The sequence below is a fragment of the Adiantum capillus-veneris genome, chromosome 26 (genome assembly GCF_014529385.1).
Source record: "Adiantum capillus-veneris isolate H3 chromosome 26, ASM1452938v2, whole genome shotgun sequence".
Lineage (NCBI taxonomy): Eukaryota > Viridiplantae > Streptophyta > Polypodiopsida > Polypodiales > Pteridaceae > Adiantum > Adiantum capillus-veneris.
Window position 1 is genome coordinate 29,562,192 of NC_140956.1, and position 21,509 is coordinate 29,583,700.

Genomic DNA, 21,509 nt, shown 5'->3' on the forward strand with positions numbered 1-21,509 from the left:
AGTGACTTTTGTTGGAAAGTAGGTAGGTGTAGCGCAGATAGTGTGTCGTGCTCTCTACAGTGGGTGCTCCTCGGTGCAATGTGCGTGACAATCTCACTTAAAACAGACTGGAAATAGGAAACAATAGACAACAACGCTCACAGACACAACAGCAACAGCAACAGTAGACCACACAAATGACTCAACTATCTCAAAGCACTGATACAGACTCTGGCGTGGCAGCACACTCAGCTCCAGCCCAGGACTCTCAGGTACAATGGGGGTGTCGAGGCTCAGATGTGCAGGGAGAGTGAAGAAGTGTTGTGTCTAGACTCTATACTCCAGACGACGACGCTGGACCATATATCCAGAAGATGATCCACCAATGGCCCATAAATGGCAGCCACCTAAGCCAATCTCCAAAGTGAGTGGTGGTGGTGACCTGGCCACGATGTCCACTAGACCACCGTCCGTATCCTGCCACGTGTCACTGCCCAACCCAGAGAGTCCGTCCACTATGAACCAGACTGAACCAACTGTACTAACTGAGTGTCCTGTGAAAGTGACACTGTAGCCTGCTACAGGTTGCCCGCCACAAGACCGCTCATCGTCTCGGTGAGAGGAAATAGTCTCGGTGAGAGGAAATACTGAAAAACTAGGAAATGAAACCACTAGGTACCGCATAGTACATCTTTTTTGAAGCAGGTGCTAGGCCCAACCATGCAAGAAATGATTGTTGCTGGCAAGAGAATTCAACACTTGGAGGAGGAGGTTTCTCTGCTCGAACACAAGATGGCGGATTCTTATGCAAAGATGATGACAGTTCAGGGCTGAATTGGGAGGGAAAGAGGGAGACGAATTGGGAGGGGGCTGAATTGGGAAGGGACTAATTGGGCAGAGGACCAATTGGGGTTGGGAGGGGCGAATTTGGGAGAGGGCTGAATTGGGAGGGAAAGAGGGGAATGAATTGGGGGGGTGGGTCGAATTTGGGAGGGGGTTGAATTGGGAAGGGACTAATTGGGCAGAGGGCCAATTGGGGTTGGGAGGGGCGAATTTGGGAGAGGACTGGATTGGGAGGGAAAGAGGGGGACGAATTGGGAGGGGGCTGAATTGGGAAGGGATTAATTGGGCAGAGGGCCAATTGGGATTGGGAGGGGCGCATTTGGGAGAGGGCTCAATTGGGAGGGGGCTGAATTGGGAAGGGACTAATTGGGCAGAGGGCCAAATTGGGAAGGGACTAATTGGGAGGGACTGAATTGGGAAGGGACTAATTGGGAGGGGGCTGAATTGGGAAGGGACTAATTGGGCAGAGGGCCGAATTGGGAAGGGACTAATTGGGAGGGGGCTGAATTGGGAAGGGACTAATTGGGCAGAGGGCCAATTGGGATTGGGAGGGGCGCATTTGGGAGAGGGCTGAATTGGGAGGGGACTAATTGGGAGGGGGCTGAATTGGGAAGGGACTAATTGGGCAGAGGGCTGAATTGGGAAGGGACTAATTGGGAGGGGCTAAATTGGGAAGGGACTAATTGGGAGGGGGCTGAATTGGGAAGGGACTAATTGGGAGGGGCTGAATTGGGAAGGGACTAATTGGGCAGAGGGCCGAATTGGGAAGGGACTAATTGGGAGGGGGCTGAATTGGGAAGGGACTAATTGGGCAGAGGGTCAATTGGGATTGGGAGGGGCGCATTTGGGAGAGGGCTGAATTGGGAGGGGACTAATTGGGAGGGGGTTGAATTGGGAAGGGACTAATTGGGCAGAGGGCCGAATTGGGAAGGGACTAATTGGGAGGGGCTGAATTGGGAAGGGACTAATTGGGAGGGGGATGAATTGGGAAGGGACTAATTGGGCAGAGGGCCGAATTGGGAAGGGACTAATTGGGAGGGGCTGAATTGGGAAGGGACTAATTGGGAGGGGACGCCCCCTCCCAATTCGGCCCTCTGCCCAATTAGTCCGAATAGGAAGAGGGAGTAGGTGGACGAATTGGGAGGGGGGGCGAGTTGGGGAGGGGAAAAGGGGGACGAATTGGGGAGGGGGAGGGACTAGTTTGGGAGGGGAAGGGGCGAGTTTGGAAGTGTTGGGCGAGTTGGGAAGGGGAAGGGGGACGAGTTGGGGAGGGGTAGGGTTGAGGGGAGGGCGAGGGGAAGGGGGAGGGAGTGGACTAGGACGAGGGGGAGGATAGGGCGAGGGCGAGGGGGTGATGGGGAGGGTAGGGCGAGGGCGAGGGGAAGAGGGGAAAGATAGGGCGAGGGCGAGGGGGTGAACTAGGGCGAGTGCGAGGGGGAGGGTAGGGCGAGGGCGAGAGGAGGGTAGGTCGAGGGCTAGGGGGAGAGGGGAAGGGTAGATAGGGGCAAATAAAGAGCACTCAGCTATAGCTATAATGAGCATCAAATGCAAGACAGCTATCATGATCTTGGAATTCATCCTGCAGGACGGGCTCTCTGAAGGAAGTTTGCTGGACGTCGCAGAGGAGAGCTTTGTTCTGGTCGGGGAAGCAGACACCACAGAGGTTGGGTTGATGTTTGAGGGGTGGTGAACTCCTGTAGTGGAGATTTCTTCTCGCTTATATACTTTTTCATAGGCTTTTCAAATTCAACGGCTTTCATCAAGAGGGCTTTCATCGAGAGCGCATCATGAGTATCTTCTGTGACCTTTACTTTAGCTGGCACATTAGGTTTAGTGACTGTGGAAACATTTGAAGAGGGTGTATCTTCAGGCCAAGAGTGAATAGAGACTCCATAACAAGGCATAGATTTGGTAGCCTCCAACCACTCGAGCAGATCATCATCTGACCCTTCAGGTGTAGTAGGTTGTTCTTGTTCAGGTTTGGTTTCCATTGACAAAGAAACTTGCTGCACCACGGGATCCATACCACCTTCTAAGAGAATGGGTTGCATCGAGGAGCCAGAAGTATGTATCCACATTGCGTCGTTCCCCCAATCATGAAGTGCTTTAGTGTGTCGGAGCCATGGTCTTCCAATGAGCAAAGGAAATCCGCCCTCAACCTGGGGAAGACGAACCACAACAAAATCCAAGTTAAAAGTAAAGTCTTGTACCTGCAGAGGCACATTGTCCACTATGCCCATTGGGTAGACTGTCCGCTGGTCGGCCAACGTAACTGTGAAGGGAGCAGGGCGAGTAGGCTGTAGACCTAGAGCTAACATAGTGAACTCGGGCATCAGGTTGATGCATGATCCACCATCCACTATCACTCCTGAGAATTGCCGACCTAAAACGGACACTGTAAGGCGAGGGCTTCTATAATCAGTGAGTGGAGCAGTGGGATTAGATATCATATAGGACTCTGATGGTCGCACTGGGAGGTGCCCGCCACTAGGACTTGCTCCAGGATAAAGTGACTGAACAACAGCAAGGGTGTCACTTCTAAAATTTGCATCTAGCCGCAACATGTCATAAAGGGACACTTGTTGGAAAGTGTTTTCAAGACTGTCTCTGCTGTAAGCTTCTCTTTTTCTACTTGTTGTTCCTTTGGTATCTTGATCTTCTGCAGATCCGAAACTGTTTCCAAGAAAGCTTCATCAATATCGGAGAGCAAAGATTTGGATTCTTTCATGGCACTGGGGGATTGCTTGTTAACAGCTGCAGGCAGGGTATTCATTGGTGTGAGAATGTGTGGGGGAGTTGAGCTTGATGGAATGCTAAGACCGAGAGCGGCTCTTTGGGCCCGAGTGAGGACGCCCGATGGCTTCTCTGCCAACTGCGGCGGCTTATTTTGAGGGGTAACCACGTGGGTAGAAGGGGGCGGCTGAGAAACAGTGCTAACTGCTATCAAATTGAGCTTGGGAAAGGCAAACTCAGTCTGGCTTTGACTTGGGTTCGAAGCCGTAGATGCACGAATTTTAGGGCAATCCTTACTGTAGTGATCCTTCATATCAGGGCAATGACGACAGGGAGGAGACCCTTCGGGCAAAGGGCATTTGCTTTGGTAATGACCATATTCCCCGCATCTGTAGCACAAAATGGGCCGATTTACTGGACGAGTCGAAGGACGAGGTGGTCCTTGCTCCATGGAGTTGGAGGTGGAGGCATAGAAGCTGTGAGGTGGTGAGGGAGCATGGGTATGATAAAAGCTCTGAGAGGGAAAAGTGCTCTGCATACCTTGCATAGGGGGGCTGTCAGCAAAGGTGGCATATGGTGTGGATGCCCACAGGGAGAAACCATGTTGGATGCTGGTGCTAACCCCTGTTGGAGAGTAGGACCAAGACTTTGCTGTATTTTGTGCAATCCCTTTATATAGTAGCAATCCTTATCTTCATGACCCAATTTTTCGCAGAAGTGGCAATAAGAGCGAAGGGGACAGTCCTGTGGAGGGTGTCCTGAAGAGCGGCATGAACTACACCATACCATAGCCTTAGTCTCCTGCTGAGACCTGAGCTCTTCTAACTCTCTTTTAAGTTGATCATAAGCCTCTTGATGTGGAGGCTTCTCCTGTCTGAGAGAGAAGGATCTCTCTTCTTGAAGGGCCTGCTGTAACTTTAGGGCTTCCAGTTCCCTTCGTAAAGAAGTCAAGGGGTCTGATGGACTGTCCACAATTACAGGGGCAGTATCTAACTGAGGAGCAGCAGCAACAAAGTCCTCCAGACTGGCTTCAGGACGGAGACTTTCTCTGAGCTTTTGTTGAGAAGTCTTAGGCAGAGCCTTCTCTACCCACTTCTTTACCATGAATTCCCCTGGTTGCTGAGGCAGCTTGGCGACCAGGGACTTTGTTCTGGTCATGAGCTCTGCAAATGTCTCCTTGGGCTGGAGCAACAGGTTGGCCAACTCATCTAGAATCTTCTCTTGATAATCCCCTGGTCGGAAAGCTTCACAGAACTACTGTCTTAACATGGTCCAAGTAGTAAAGTGGTTTTCAGCAAACTGACTGTACCATTTATCTGCAAGACCATCCAAGGTGGACGGGAAGAGCACCAGGTATGCGTCTTCTCTGTTGAGGCCACGACCTCCGCAAAGAGAGACAAACCTCCGAGCATGGTCGTCTGCATCCTCTGTGGAGAGACCCTTAAAGGTAGGGAACTTGATGTTCACCTTTGCCAGAACACTTGTGAGCTCCTCCATGGCCTCTTGCTCCTGAGTCTGTTGCTCACTAGCTTGCTGTAACAAAATGGGGGAGAGCCTTACCGGAGAAGGTGACCTGGAGGATGTAGAACCGGTCGAAGGAATGGAGGTAGCCGTATGAGTAGGTATGGATGATGGGGTTAATATGCTTCTACTGGGCACCAAGGGTTGACGCCGTCTGTGGTAGTACTTCAGAGGACTCAGTAGTGCACTTTGACGCTCCAATGACCTCCTTGTATGTGTCATGCAGTAACCGCCAACCCCACCAAGCTTTGGGCAAGAAGACCTTCACTTGGGCAAGACGACCTTCACTTGGCTGAACATTGGTCTACACTCTACTAGACTAGGGCGAGTGACTAGACCACCTGGCCTGGACCAGGACGAGGAAGGACTAGACCAGGGACGAGGAGGACTAGACCAGGACGAGGACTGGGTGGACCAGGGCGAGAGAGGACCAGACCAGCAAGGCGAGAGACTAGACCAGCTAGATTAAGCTGTCAAGGGTGAAACTGGACCATACCAACAGGCTGCACAGGAGAAGCGAAGAAAACCAACTACTCAACACAGTGAGACTTCAGTTGAGGTCCCACCGTGATCGCCAAAATGAGAGCACCTGTAGCGCAGATAGTGTCGTGCTCTCTATAGTGGGTGCTCCTCAGTGCAATGTGCGTGACAATCTCACTCAAAACAGACTGGAAATAGGAAACAATAGACAACAACGCTCACAGACACAACAGCAACAGCAACAGTAGACCACACAAATGACTCGACTATCTCAAAGCACTAATACAGACTCTTGCGTGGCAGCACACTTAGCTCCAGCCCAGGACTCTCAGGTACAATGGGGGTGTCGAGGCTCAGATGTGCAGGGAGAGTGAAGAAGTGTTGTGTGTCTAGACTCTATACTCCAGACTACGACGTTGGACCATATATCCAGAAGATGATCCACCAATGGCCCATAAATGGCAGCCACCTAAGCCAATCTCCAAAGTGAGTGGTGGTGGTGACCTGGCCACGATGTCCACTAGACCACCGTCCGTATCCTGCCACGTGTCACTGCCCAGCCCAGAGAGTCCGTCCAGTGTGAACCAGACTGAACCAACTGTACTAACTGAGTGTCCTGTGAAAGTGACACTATAGCCTGCTACAGTAGGGCAATTTTGCTAAGTTTGTAGAAATAGAAACCTAGCGCTAGCACTTTCTGGCAGAAGAGGCAACAGGAGCACCGCTCAACAGGCACCTTCTCAGCAGGACCCCCGACTGCATGACCTAGTGTTTTTGCAACTCAGCATCAAGCTAGCGTTTTTGCAAGGACAGATCAGCCTTGGCGATTTTGCATTGCAGAGGAGCTTCGGCATTGGTAGACAGAGCAGAACCACTTCACGACAACAGATCAGCCCTAGCGTTAGTGGATTTTCCCCATCAGCATATTTTCAACCCTGGCGCTTTTGCATCAGCATAGCGTTTTGCAGATTCCTTGCGACGAAACATCAAGGAACATCAGCGTTTTCAGTTTTCAGCAGTTAGCACCCGCAGTAGAAGTCCCGAACCTCGCAGATCTCACCTTCCCGCAGCAGACCCTCGCCACACGGTCAGATTCCACGAAGTTTACAGTTTTCAGCGCGTCGTCGTCGTATCATCGTTGTCGACATCGTCATCAACATAGAGTCAGAATTCAACAGATAAAGATTTGCAGATTTCAGCCCTTAGCGATTTCAGTTTTCAGCCCGTCTCGTCGTCGTCCTCATCGTCGTCGACATCGTCGGCAAGTCCAAGCATTGTAGAGATTTGTGCAATCATAAGTAGACCGCTCTCGCCATAGAGAGTGGAGCCTTCGGAGGAGGGTTTAACAACATTCTGGTGTCGTATTCTTCTCTCTGTATCTCTCAGTCTCAGCACCTTCATTCACAGTGTCTATTCACTTTGTTTGTGTCCATTGCACTCTCACTAAAGGAACGGAAGGCTCTCCCTTTCGTAAGTAAAAGGAACCCTTGAGCACAGTTCGGAGCACTCATCTTGAGCAAAGTTCAACATTCATTCCGCTGCACCTTACACTGGTATAGAGCCCAGGCTGATATTCGGCAATCGTAGTAAGGCTGGACAGTGACCCTTACAAGGTGTTTGCATCGCCAGTAGTACCCACAGCACCCGCAGTACCATCAGTCCCTGGTTTCGGAGGAATCTGCATTGGTTTGTGCATCCACAGCATCAGAAGCATTCATCAGTCAGCATCAGAAGTACAGATAGAAGTTCAGCAATTGTGCCTCACTTTTAACAGGGGGGGATGTCACGTGCGCACTTCACTTGCGCCACGTGGACACGCTTCTGCCATAGTCCAGCATGAGTCTTAGCTTAGGACTGAGTCTGGCACCTTTGTGAGCCTCTAGCAGGATGTGCATGTCCAGGCCACCCACACTTGCATACCCTCTCTTGCACAAGAACAATCATTTCATCATGCAGGCATTTTACCGCGTAAACCACCTCTTATAAGTCACTTTATTTAAAGTGACTTTTGGAATTCTTTTTGTAAGTTTGTTGGAAAAGTAGGTAGGGCAAATTGCTCAAGATATATAAAAGAAACCCATTGGGCACTCAGGAGAAGCAGAAGAAGCAAGGACACAAGGAGGCAGGCAGCACCTCAGCAGGAGCCCTAGAGTTTTCTCAAGAAGAAGAAGACCCAGATCAGCCTGGCGTTTTCAGATTTTAGCAGACAGCCCAGTGTTTTCAATTTTCAGCCTTGACGCCGTCGTCGTCAACACCATCATCGTCGACGCCATCGTCATTGTCGTCAAAGTCCCTATCTTGACGACGACACCATCGCCATCGTCATCGCAGATCCCTATCTTGACGACGACACCTTCGTCGTCATCATCATTGTCACAAGGCGGACACCACGTGCCAACACAAAAGAACAGACTGAACAGTCTTTTAACACTTCAATAACAACTGAACTGAAAGAGAGACGACATGGAGTGGCGGAATTCCACCCCAGAGAGTATTGGCCCCAAACCTCGGCGCCCCTTTCGGTATTTCTTTATATTGCATCATCAAAGTATAAGCCGCTACTCCAGACTATGCACCTTCGCCAGGAAGCATGCCAAAGAATGAGCCCTAGCCTCATATTTAAAGGCCCTTGGCCTAAAAAGCAATTACAGTGAAAAGCCTTCAAAACTCAAAAGCTTCTAGTCCAAAAGCAAAGCCAAAAAGCTGCCAACGTAAATCACGAAAATCCATACAATCTGCCACGTCATCAACCAGCGCAATTTTCGATAATCTCCCTGCTGCCCTTAGGGTTAGGGTTAGGGTTAGGGTTTTTGCAGTTTTAGGGTTAGGGTTTCCAAAATTAGGGTTTGCAGGTTTTAGGGTTAGGGTTTCCAAAATTAGGGTTTCAACAGTTAGTGTTTCTGGCCAAAATTAGGGTTAGGATTTCTGCTCTCAGGCAACCACGTCATCACTTTGTGACACTTCTATTACTTGTTCTTCTTAGGGTTTAGGCCCCTCGACCAGTAGCTCCGTTCTTCAGTAGGTCGACACGTCAGCAATTTGTTACAATCGCAGTCCCGGACTTGATGACGACGTCATCGTCACAGTCATCGTCATCGTTGACATCACCGTCTTCGACACATAACCGTCGTCGACTTCACCGTCTTCGACACAGAATCGTCGTCGACTTCACCATCTTCGACACAGAACCGTCGTTGACAAAGAGCCTTAGTACCTCGTCGTCGACTTCATCGTCTTCGACATAGCCTCGTCGTCACCCTCCCCGTCTTCGACATAGAACCTCAATACCTCAGTACCCATTAGCATCAACATCTCAGCATTTAGTCATTGTATCAGCATTGTGCAAGAATAAAGAAAGTACTTGCTCTGTTGCAGGGGGCCCTTGAGGGTTGGGACCCGACATCCCTGTGTCGTCTCTTTTTTCTCTCTCTCGTCGTCTCTCTTTCTTTCAGTTCACTTCAGTTATCCCTTGTGTTTGTATGCGGAGTACTAGATCCGAGCAATATCCTTATTCTCTTCCGTTGCACCTAACATGTCACAGAAGCAACTTTCGAAAAAGAAGATGTCGTGGGCTAACATCTTATAGTTTCACTTCCAGATTGTCCATGTTCAGGGACGGAAAAACTTGGTGGCAGATGCATTGTCTCGAAAGCCCCTAGTCTTGGCTATTTCCGCGATTCATCATAGAAGCTTCGAGGACATGGTTGATCAGTACGCCACAGATCCAGCTTTTTCCGATGTATTTACTCGAATACAAAATGGGAAGGTAGTAGCAGTATATTCCATACGAAGGGATGGCTACTTGATGAAGAAAGCGATGTTGTGCATCACGGGAAAAGGTTTTGACTGAGTGCCATTGTCCACCTTTTGCGGGTCACCGCGGCATCGACACTACCTTCAAAGGTGTGGAGCGTTATTTCTTTTGGCCGGGACTCAAGAAGGATGTGGACGACTTTGTTCGCAGTTGTTTAATATGCCAGAAGGTCAAGTTTGACAGGCATAAAGCACAGGGATTACTACAGCCTTTACCCATTTCCACCCGCCCCAGGGAAAGTATTGCAATGGATTTCATCTTTGATCTCCCGGAGACACAGATGGGTACGATGGCATTTGGACTGTCATTGGCAGATTTAGCAAGCAAGCTCACTTCATTCCAATGAAGAAAACAGTCAAGCAGGATCATTTAGCGAGACTGTTCATTGCACAGATATTTCAATTACATGGCATGTCTGAGACAACAGTCTCGGAAAGAGATCCCCAATTCATGAGTTTGTTTTGGAGGGCTATTTGGGAGAACATTGGCACAAGGTTGCAATTCTCGTCATCATTCCATCCGCAGATAAATGGGCAATCTAAGATTGCAAATTCAGTTGTTCTGGATATATTGAAGTCCTCTGATCAAAAGACTCAATGAGAAAAATTTTGCCTTTGGTGGAATTTACCTACAACAACATTGTTCACTCTTCGACGGGGAAGGCGCCATTTGAGATAATTGAAAGTGCTCCGAAGGTTCCACCCTTTCTCAGCACTAAAGACAAGATTTTTGAAGCCGACCAGTACACGAGGGACTTGGACATTGCTTTTGCCAAGGTCCGGGAGGCTTTAGAGAAATCTCAAGAACGACATACGAAGGCAGCAAATCGACACCGACGAGATTTGAAATTAAAGGAAGACGATTGGGTGCTCTTACGTTTTGAGAAGGCACGCCTAAGGAAACAGAAGGGAAACGAGCGGCTTATTCCAAAGCCTAGCATGAGGTATTATGGCCCTTTCCAGATTAAAGAAAAGATAAATGATGTCTCCTTAAGACTCAAGCTGCCCGATACTTGGAAGATTCACAATGCGTTCCATTTGAGTTTCTTATAACCTTTTAAAGGTAATGTGCCAGTTGATGGGGAGCCTGATGAGCAATCGGAAGTGGAAGAAAGCGAGGAGATACTCGTTATTGAATAGATTTTGGCACACAAGGAAAGAAGATGAAAGGTAAAGTGATTCGGCGTTCAAGAACTATCTGGCATTGGATGTGAAGTGGATGGAGGAGGAGGGCCTAGCAGATACTCCTCAGATTTTGGAACTTTACCTTGAAGCATTCGGTTTAGCATACTCTACTTCGATAGAACCCCGAATTCAGCGAGGGTGAATCTAGTGCGGCGGGTTTGCACAAGAGGGGAGTGGGAATTACTCCGCTCCTTTGTCAACAGATTACCCCGATTTTTTAATAAGGTCACTGATGTCCCCTTTCGGTTTCAAGGATACTAATGGGCTGACTAGTATTTTGTTGTATTACTTTATGACACAGAATTCCCAAAAATGAATATATTGATTTATACTCTCTCATTTGACTTGTTTGATGCAGGAACTAAAAGATGAAATGACTGTAGCATTTCGGTCTCATAAATCTCTATGGACATGATTGCAATAAGGATCAGTTAATCGGGCATCACTGAGGTCCGGAATGGATCTAGATGCGATTACTAAATATGTTGCCGATGGTCATGGTCTGGGATTTGGAATGAATTTCTCTGTGATTTGTCATGTGATGTTTTGTGATGTGACTGTCGTTTTGTACAAGTGCTAGATGTGTCATGTCTAGTGCGTCGATACTAACAGTCAGTTTCTACTAAGACAGTTTATGGCCTCTGTCTGGTTTGCAAGCGTAATCGAGGACGATTACGATTCTTTCAAGAGGAGGGTATGTCACAAACTGGTGACGTGGCAAAGCCACCCGTGCACACACACACACATGCTGTTGTGGCAGCCAATACGAACGTCCGAAAAATGCGCCGACAGGCTGACGTGGCTGTACGGATTTCCCTGATACGCGCTGATTGTGCTGACGTGGCAACAGCGTACGGACTTCCCGCTTTTTGTGCTGACTGATTGACGTGGCAGTTGTACGGCAATCTCACTTTTTGCGCTGGCTGGCTTTTGCTGGCAGATTTTGGCCAAAATGCTTTTAAGCTCATGGCTTTTGAGTTTAATGCTTTTGCGGGCTCTGCTTTTGGCATCCCTTTGTAACCTTTATAAGTGACCTAAGGGGCTCACTTCTCAGAGCATCTTGACGCAGAGTCTCAGAGCGAGCACCCGCAGGCTCGATTGTACTTTGCTCAAAGATTAATATAAAAAGAAATACCGAAAGGGACGCGAGTCTTTGGGGCCTATCTCTCTTGGCACGGAACTACGCCGGGCCGTGTCTACTCTTAAATTTGTGAAGCGTTTTGAAGTGAATCTCTGCTGTGTCGCGACAGAATCTTGACTTGGGGTGTCCAAGTTTGTTACACTAAACCTACGAACACATCCTCTCAAAACCTCCCAAGGCTCCATAGGCTCTCGTCAGTCTAGTCTCTGTTGCTCTCCTCAAAGAAAACACCGGTCCACTAAAGACTTTCCCAAGATAGGTGTATGCATCTGTATACTCTATCACCTCTGTCGCGTGACACATCCAACCCTATGTGTCCATGGACAAGCACTTCAAGACATGGGTTCAGTTCAGTCAGTCAAGTCTAGACTAGGAAGTGATATGGCACTTTTGTGAGTCTGTTCGCAGACCGTGCATGACCAGTCACTTAGATTAGATCCATATCCTCCGGTTGCACACAGCATGATCATCAGATTACAGTCAGAACCCGTCAGTAGCATTTTTACAGTGCATAGACCTATTTTCCCTGCTTTTGACATTTTTCACTTATTATTTTTAAGTGACTTTTGTTGGAAAGTAGATAGGGCAATTTTGCTAAGTTTGTATAAATAAAAACCTAGCGCTAGCACTTTTTGGCAGAAGAGGCAGTAGGAGCACCTTGCTCAACAGGCAACTTCTCAGCAAGACCCCCCACATCAGCAACGCTAGCGTTTTTGCATCTGCAAGGACCTAGCATTTTCATCCACAGGCAGCCTGGCGTTTTGTGCACAGCAGATCAGCCCCAGCAACAGCAAGACCCATTAAGAAGCCTAGTGTTTTGCATTTGCAGGACAACCGGCAGCAGCAGAACAGTTTTTAGCCCTAGCGTTTTTGGTTTGCAGATCAGCCCCGACATTTTGCAGATTCACCGCGACAGAACACCAAGAAGCATCAGCGTTTTTAGTTTTCAGCACGTCGTCATCGCATCGTCGCCATCGACATCGTCATCGACAGAGTCAAAATTCAACAGATAAAGATTTGCAAATTTCAGCCCTTAGCATTTTCAGATTTCAGCCCGTCTCATCGTCGTCCTCATCATCGTCGACATCGTCGGCAAGTCCAAGCATTGTAGAGATTTGTGCAATCATAAGTAGACCGCTCTCGCCATAGAGAGTGGAGCCTTCGGAGGAGGGTTTAACAACATTCTGGTGTCGTATTCTCTTCTCTCTCTATCTCTCAGTCTCATGTACCTTCATTCACAGTGTTCGTCCACTTTGTTTGTGTCCATTGCACTCTCTCACTAAAAGAACGGAAGGCTCTCCCTTCCGTAAGTAAAAGGAACCCTTGAGCACAGCTCGGAGCACTCATCTTGAGCAAAGTTCAACATTCACTTCCGCTGCACCTTACATTGCTATCAAAGCTTTGGCAGTGTTCTGTATCACTCAAGGAAAGAACCACAAGAACCACAGAATTTTTTTGCTTGTTGCGGTCGCATGAACCCAAGTTTACTTGGGCGTGTCGATTCCTAATCGTGTTTTTGAAGAGTGACAGGAAACCCAAGAAAGAAGGGCTTGTCCAGCCTCCCCTTGTGCCTCTTTTCACTCATTGAGAGCGGACCGTGCACTTAGCGGCCGGCCAATCGACGTGAGGTGGGAAAACGCAACCTTGGTGTGAGCGCAAGGCCGCCAAAAAGAGCGCCTACGGGAAAGAGCAGAACTCGGGTAAAGAGAAGATCCTTCTCTAACACAGATTGCAAGCGAAAGAAGAACCTCAAGAACCCCAAGAACCAAGACCCCCAAGAACCCAAGTTCCTCGTGAACTTAAGAACCCAAGAACCAAGACCCACAAGAACCCAAGTTCCTCGTGAACTTAAGAACCCAAGACTTCAGTGGATGGTCGTCACTCGAAGGGGAATGGATACTTCGCTTGGAAGAGATGAGCATGAGAGAGGCGAAGAAGAATTTTCCCCACCGGGAGGTTTTTCCGACCCTCCCCCTTTCCCATCTACGCCAAGGATTGCACTAACTCCTCTAGAGGAGTTGAAGCAGATGTTTATGGAAAGAAAGTTAGAACGCGAAGCAAGAAGAGTAGAAAGAAAAAGCTAAAATGGATCACACACGCAGAAAGAAAGGCAGCCATAGAGCGTGAGCATGAACAAGCGCGACACATGCAAGAGTTGTTGCGACTCTTCTCTATTGTGGAGGCGCAGTTTGAACATAATCACGAGAAGGAGACTCTCTCGATCTCGTCTTCTCCAAAGCATGACACACACGATTTGCACGATGATAAGCATGATAATTTGAATGACAATAATAAGTATGATGATTTGGATGACAGTGACAAGCATGATGATTTGCATGATGATCCAGATATGATTTCTCACAAGCATGATGATTTGCATGATGATCCAGATATGATTTCTCACAAGCATGATGATTTGCATGAAGATTATGTGATTGTTCACAAGGATGATGTATTAGTTGATACTTTCTCTAATGAAGCTAACCTCATTACAGATTTGATCAATCACGAAGAACCGATCTTGGCTGTCTAGTCGAGGTCCACAGCAATCCCCCATGCACATTCGATCAAACATGAAGAACCGATCTTGGCTCTCGAGCCTAGGTGCAAAGAACCCTCACAAGAAGTATTATGTGTTCAAATGATTAGTCAGCACGCATTGTTCGCGTGTTTCATTCGTGATCGTTTCCTGTATTTTAGTCGCCATCTTTATGTGATCCCTTTTCATAGGCATGACATATTGTACGTTGAGCACGGATGCATGCGGATTATTCATGAAAAGCTGAAAAGTATGCATTCGAGGAAGTCACATTCCATGTCTCTTCCTTTGCATGACACATTCGTAGAGAGAGCACAAGAAAGATTGAGCATCAAGCATCGGCATTTCCATTGTGTTTTGCCACAGTTGATTGATGTAGATCAGAAAGACAAGATTCGACCCCATTGTTTGCGTGTGTTTGATGAACGGTTTGGCACTCTGTCTCTATGTTCATCTACAATGCATGCATAGTCTTTGAGAAAGACAAGAATTTTTCCAGTCACTTTACATGGAATGGATATGTTCATGTTTTTGTATTGAAAGTGGTTTCACGAATTTTCAGCCATGGAGATTCTTGAAGACGAAAGAAGCATGACTCTAGACGAAGTTGAAGCATCGAAGGAGCCACAGAAGATTTTGTCGCTTTCGGCGCGGCCCAAAGAAGAAAGCGTTGCCGACCTTTATGAAGTTCAAGTACCGCATGACCCACACATCAGAGTGGGCCGGCGAAGAGTCCCTTCCAAGATTCCGGATGCTATTGGCGATCTCCCTCGACGCCATATAGTTCAGTACCAGTACCTCTCTTTGAAAAGGAGGGGATGTCACGTGACACATCCAACCCTATGTGTCCGTGGACAAGCTACTTCAAGACATGGGTTCAGTTCAGTCAGTCAAGTCTAGATTAGGAAGTGATCTGACACTTTTGTGAGTCTGTTCGCAGACCGTGCATGACCAGTCACTTAGATTAGATGCATATCCTCCGGTTGCACACAGCATTATCATCAGATTACAGTCAAAACCCATCAGTAGCATTTTTACAATGCATAGACCTATTTTTCCTATTTTTGACATTTTTCACTTATTATTTTTAAGTGACTTTTGTTGGAAAGTAGGTAGGGCAATTTTGCTAAGTTTGTATAAATAAAACCTAGCGCTAGCACTTTTTGGTTAAAGAGGCAGCAGGAGCACCTTGCTCAACAGGCAACTTCTCAGCAAGACCCCCCACATCAGCAACGCTAGCATTTTTGCATCTGCAAGGACCTAGCGTTTTCATCCACATGCAGCCTGGCGTTTTGTGCACAGCAAATCAGCCCCGGCAGCAGCAAGACCCATCAAGAAGCCTAGCGTTTTGCATTTGCAGGACAACCGGCAGCAGCAAAACAGTTTTCAGCCCTAGCGTTTTTGGTTTGCAGATCAGCCCCGACGTTTTGCAGATTCACCGCGACGGAATACCGAGAAGCATCAGCGTTTTTAGTTTTCAGCACGTCGTCATCGCATCGGCGTCATCGACATAGAGTCAAAATTCATCAGATAAAGATTTGCAGATTTCAGCCCTTAGCATTTTCAGATTTCAGCCCGTCTCGTCGTCCTCCTCATCATCGTCGACATCGTCGGCAAGTCCAAGCATTATAGAGATTTGTGCAATCATAAGTAGGCCGCTCTCGCCATAGAGAGTGGGGCCCTTGGAGGAGGGTTTGACAACATCTCTGGTGTCGTATTCTCTTCTCTCTCTATCCCACAGTCTCATGTACCTTCATTCACAGTGTTCATCCACTTTGTTTGTGTCCATTGCACTCTCTCACTAAAGGAACGGAAGGCTCTCCCTTCCGTAAGTAAAAGGAACCCTTGAGCACAGTTCGGAGCACTCATCTTGAGCAAAGTTCAACATTCACTTCCGCTGCACATTACAATCTCTTGCCTATATGTAAATGCGGGTGCTGACCTCCTAACCCACAGTGGTGTGGTGTTTTAACACCATAACCTTGGTTTTCCCCAGGTTAACAGACAATCCACTATCATGAGCAAATGTGTATAAACTATCTAAGTGACGTTGCATCCCCTCCGGGGAGTCAGAAATCAACACAATATCATAAGCATATAACAACAGTGGGATCCATGTCCCTGCCAACTGTGCTCCTCTATCACCATCCCTCTCAATGTAGTCAGAAACCTCATCCACATACATGCCAAATAGTGTAGGAGATAGCGGGCAGCCCTGTTTGACCCCGATAACGAAGTGAACCAAATCAGATTTCCTCTCTGGAGTGCGTACATGCCCCACCAATGACCTGTATAGAGCCATGATCCCCCAAATCAACTCTATGGGTAACCCATCTCCTGTAATCTGCGCATCAATCTAGCGTTGGGCGTATCGAAGGCTTTGCGGAAATCCACAAATCAAGAATAGAGTCGTCTCCCACGTGATCTCCCCTCCTCAATAATGGCTCTGAGTATCAGAATATGATCAAGAGTAGAGAAACCTCTCTTGAAACCCCCATGTCCTGCTGCCGTACACCATATCTCTCTACCTATCTACTCAACTGCTGCTCAAGGATAGATATGTACAACCGTGCCAATGTGTGTCCAATCATGATAGTGTTGTAGTTCCGAGGCTCCATAGGGTCCCCTGACTTGAAGATAGGTACGATAGTAGACAAGCTCCAAAGTATATTTAGACCCTCGCACATGGCAAGTTGAACATCACCACTAGAAGCTCTGCAAGCAGATCTCTGGCATGTATAAAATGCTCTGCTACTAGGAGCACAACAGAGAATATAGGAGTGATAGGCTCAATTTTCCCTTCCAAATTAATTGACTCTATAGAATAGCCACAAGATTGTACTATATGCTGCAAAAGCATCGCACATCAGCTTGCTATTTGAATCTACAGAAGCACTAGATTTTTGGCTGTGCTGCCTTTTCTTTTCTTGCTTACAGCGGGCAATTAACAATGTGTTTCTGCCAAAATTGAGCTATAATTTTGACATTTTTCTACCAGTCTTGCTCTTCAATTGCAATTGAAATGGGTGTGCGACACTTGTTACTTAGCAAAAAATAGAGACTAACAAACTCAGGCATGAGATAGCCAAATTTAGGTGTTGCTTATTGAAAGCTCTTCACATTGCAAAGCAAAACGTTAGAAATAGACTTGCTCTCACAAGATAAACTTGCTGTCATTGCTTACCTGTAATGACAGCTCTCTTGTGGGGGTCAAAATTAGCGCTCGTAGAAAGCCTCTGTATCTATTGTTTAACAGGGGCAACTCATCGATCTCCCCTTGTCTATCTACAGTGTGAAGGTACTTCTCTTCTTCATCTAGCAGTCTCTGAAGAATAGGAATGACATATGCAAGAGTTTTGCCTGATCCGGTTTCAGCAGCTCCAATGACATCCTGGAAAAGGGAGCCTTCGAATTAATGACACGGTATAGATAAAGGGAGCAACAATGTTGTTATCACAAGCTCACTCGACACATTTGATCAGGAATGATAGGAATGAAGCCCTCCAAGGATCAGCAGGTATTTCACTTCTCAAGAACTAACCTTTCCCTGATGAGCTGCTGCAGGAATGCAAGCCTTCTGAATTGACGTCGGTTCAGTAAAGTTTAAAATGGATAATGCCTTCATTATTCTTTGATGAAGACGCAATTCTCTCCATGCGGACAGTTTGTCATGCTGAACCTCTTCATCTTCACCTTTAAAACTATCATCTTGAGTACTGGGAAAGGAATTTTCAAGAGCTTTGTCTTCAAATAAAGCATCCCCTGGAAATCAAGTAATTGGTCTAACTTCAAATAAGATCAATACATCAACATAACATGTTATAAACTCATAGTAGCCACCCTTGGACTATTTAACTGTAACTCCATTATCATAGTCTGGACCAGATACTGCGACGTCCCCACCCCTTTAAATTTTAAATACAAGAGAAGAAAAATGTAATCTGCATGCAACCTTCTCATAGCGTAAGTTTCAAGAGCAGGCCATGTGGAAACTTATCTTGTATCACTCTTTAGTTGAAGAAATCAATTATCTATGATCCTAATAAAATGCAGTAATCTCAAAAACATGACGTGTAAGTGCAGATACATGCATGTATGGAGAGAGATACAAAAGCCAGCCTGTAGAAGGCCACTCCCACTAAATGCACAACATCAAAAGGCAAGAAGAGTTGGACGTGCAAATAGACTTGGTGGAAAAAAGAGAAAAAGAAATTACTAACTGAAGACAAAAAATGCAAGCCAACAAGCAAGATTGAACTCAAGAAATGAACGATGATTGCTTACAAAGGCATTGACACTCTATATATGCCAGCACAAGGTGAGTTTAGCTCACAAACAGACATGGAGAAGAAAAAAGAAATCGAGCACTACCCAGCCATATAAGGCACAATACAACAATAGCACCAAATTTAAGATACCAAAAGGAACACATATGATCAGCTATCAGATCAGATGTACAGACAAAAAACTTCAGCATAGCTCATACATAACCATACGTGTAAACTAAACCACATCTCAATTTTTTTTCTAACTTATTAGATTAGCAAAGACAGCAATAGGGAATTCCATCAGACTGTTAATCTGTAACACTTGACTACAAAATTTACATCAGTATGCATTGAAATAAAAGAAACAGAAACAAGAGATAGCATTGAAATCAATCCACACACTGGGACCTTATGAGTGCTAACGTACCAGCTTCTGCTGTAGCATGCTTCTCTGCTTCATGAGTCTCCGTTTCACACTTCAGGCCTTCCTCCTTTCTTCTTTTCTTTGCCTTGGTCCGTTCCTTGTCTGGCAGTAACCCTTCCAACCCGCTGACCTCTTTTGTCTCCTTTTTAAGAGCTCTTTTTCTCTTCTTGGCATTCTTTCGCTTGGCCAAACCTTCAAGAGAAGGAACTATAGCTTGGTTCCCTTCAATCAAAGGTTCCACGGCATATTGTGAATAGAGCTCTCCATCAACTTCTTCCAAACACATAAATCCTACACAAAAATCCCACATTGTATAACCCTGTGTCTCAGAATCCAAAAACTTGAAAACCGATGATCATTTATAAAACACGATTTGTACTAACTAAGATGGGTACTGACTCTCATCATCAATGACCCATTCAAACTACTCGTAGACTCTTCTATTTCTCAAGTGGCAACGCAGCTCATTAGACTCATTTCAAGAACCAGCGTAGTATGCTACACTCAATGCCTCTCTCATTTTTCTCTGAAGCAACTTAATGGTTTTTTCATTGTCAGCTTCAGCTTCAATTATTCTAACCATTACACCAATACAACTGTAGCTGCAAGAAGTATTTCATTAAGGGAAATGGCTAGATCGAAAGTATGGAATTGGCAAACTTGAAGAAAAAAATAAACATTGGTGAGTTCTATGCACGATAAATTAGAAATAAATATAACACTTTACCTGCATAGATGAGGCAAAAAAAATGCCAAAGCTTGCGGATAAGCGATAAAACAACAATATGCCTATACTCTTTGCAAGCTCAAAGGAATTATACACCTTAATTCTTTTACTCTGCCAATGCCATATGGATATTGTGTCTACTCATATGCAGAGAAAACCAAGTTGCCTAGTCCCAAAAACAAACAGAACATAGAAAAACCGGCACACACATGTACGGGAGTTTCGTGCTTTTATTTGCTGTTGATTACCAACTAAAAAGCATGATTTTGTGTGCAAATGGATGGATGTGCCATTAAGGAAAAAGTTTTGGAAATTTGGGCATTGCATTTGCGTCAAAAGCTACAACCCATAGAATAGATTTCTCACTACTCACAGTTTCTGTACTGATATTCCAACTGCTTCAAGGAATGCTCCCAATGACAAGTGCAAGGAATTCTCTCTCTCTCTCTCTCTCTCTCTCTCTCTCTCTCTCTCTCTCTCTCTCTCTCGCGTTTCACCTCCTTCGTTAGAGCCAGAAAGAAGCGCAATGGGGTCACGAGGGGTGACGTCCTTCCAAGGAATGGGGTTATCATCTTCCACCTCCTTCTGACCTCCTCTCATTCTCTCCTTCTTCTTGCTAGATTTCCGTGTCTCTTTCTCCGCCATGCTCGCACTTCGACGTTAGACTGTGTCTCTCCCACACTCACCTTCGGAACGCGGAAAAAAAAACTAGTGACAAAATGAAGAAGGCAATGAAATAGAAAGGTTGAAAATTAATGGTACACGTCGAAATTGGGATTTCGTTAAAAGAGTTGTGTGAAAAGGGGTCAAATCTCCAAAACTTTTTTTCTCTATGTACACCATGGGGTGGGTACGGATGGAGGATCATCTGAAAAAAAAATTCCCCTCGCAAGGGGGGAAAGGGAGTGGGGGGATGACAAGGGGTTTGAGGACCCTTGTAGGTGGTGTTTATTTCGGGAGGAGTATGTATATTGAGGAGTGATCAGACCAGAAGCAAAATCTTGTCCCGCTCACATAGTTCGGTCTTGAGTTCTTCACCCAAATATGGTCAGAATTGGATTGTAGATAGTGTTGTTTCTTGAATTGTTTGGGTATAATTGTTTTTGTGGAGAAAGCCGTGTAGTTTTTTGTATTGGTTATTGTCATGGTCAATGTGGACGTTGAAGTCGCCTATGATAATGCTCAGAATGTTGCTATCGATGGTCTCCATGAGTTTTTTCAATTGTGAAAGAAGTGATTGTATTGATGCCTTAGGTGATTTGTAGACATTCACTATATGGATGATGTTGTTGATGGGTAGGGAGAAGAAGGCTTGTATTATCTCAATGCCTAGTGATGAAACGAAAGATTTATTGTGCACCTTGATGGAAGTTTTGTGATACATTGATAGAACATATCCATTGTGATGATGTATGTGTTGAAAGTTTGGTTCAAGCAAGTTTCTTTCATTTTGTTGTTTTGTTTCTTGCAAGCAAAGAATTGTTGATGAGGTGAAGTTGAGATCATTTTTTATGTAGTTGATGTGTTTTTGGATGGAGACCACATTCAATGATTGAATTATGTAATGGGTATCTTGTACTAGACTCAATTGTACATTTGAGTGCTCCCATCTTGCAGTTGTTCGGAGACGGTCAAGCTCCTTGAGCACTGCAGGGTCAGCTCGGATGTGTGTGTTCAAGATCGGGCTCAAAATGTGTAGACTGGCAGGGTCCTCGATAAGCGATAATGCAGTGTAGACCAAATCGTGGGCTCGTATGCTGGTAGGGTCGAAAGCTAGAGAAGTCATGGTTAGACCTTGTGATCTATGGATTGTGCATGCATTGGCAGGTTGTATTGGTAGCTGCTTCCTAGAGACT

At 46.2% G+C, this 21,509-nt stretch overlaps 1 protein-coding gene across 4 annotated transcripts in view; it reads right to left on the minus strand.

Annotated features, from left to right (window-relative positions):
- Positions 1 to 20,361, minus strand: part of LOC147423185 (P-loop containing nucleoside triphosphate hydrolases superfamily protein) — a 39,324-nt gene extending 18,963 nt beyond the window's left edge. For 3 of the 4 annotated variants that reach the window (XR_015186620.1, XR_015186621.1, XM_086501783.1), the window contains exons 1-4: positions 20,151 to 20,361; positions 18,930 to 19,217; positions 17,776 to 17,996; positions 17,419 to 17,625 (exon numbers count right to left, since the gene is read on the minus strand). Coding sequence is in view for 2 of the 4 variants with exons in the window: in XM_086501783.1 (XP_086357909.1) it covers positions 17,419 to 17,625; positions 17,776 to 17,996; positions 18,930 to 19,217; positions 20,151 to 20,298 (864 nt within the window). In the remaining 2 variants the exon portion in view is untranslated. The remainder of the gene's footprint in view (positions 1 to 17,418; positions 17,626 to 17,775; positions 17,997 to 18,929; positions 19,218 to 20,150) is intronic. The other variant, XM_086501782.1, reaches the window with a different exon arrangement.
- Positions 20,362 to 21,509: the final 1,148 nt, after the last annotated feature.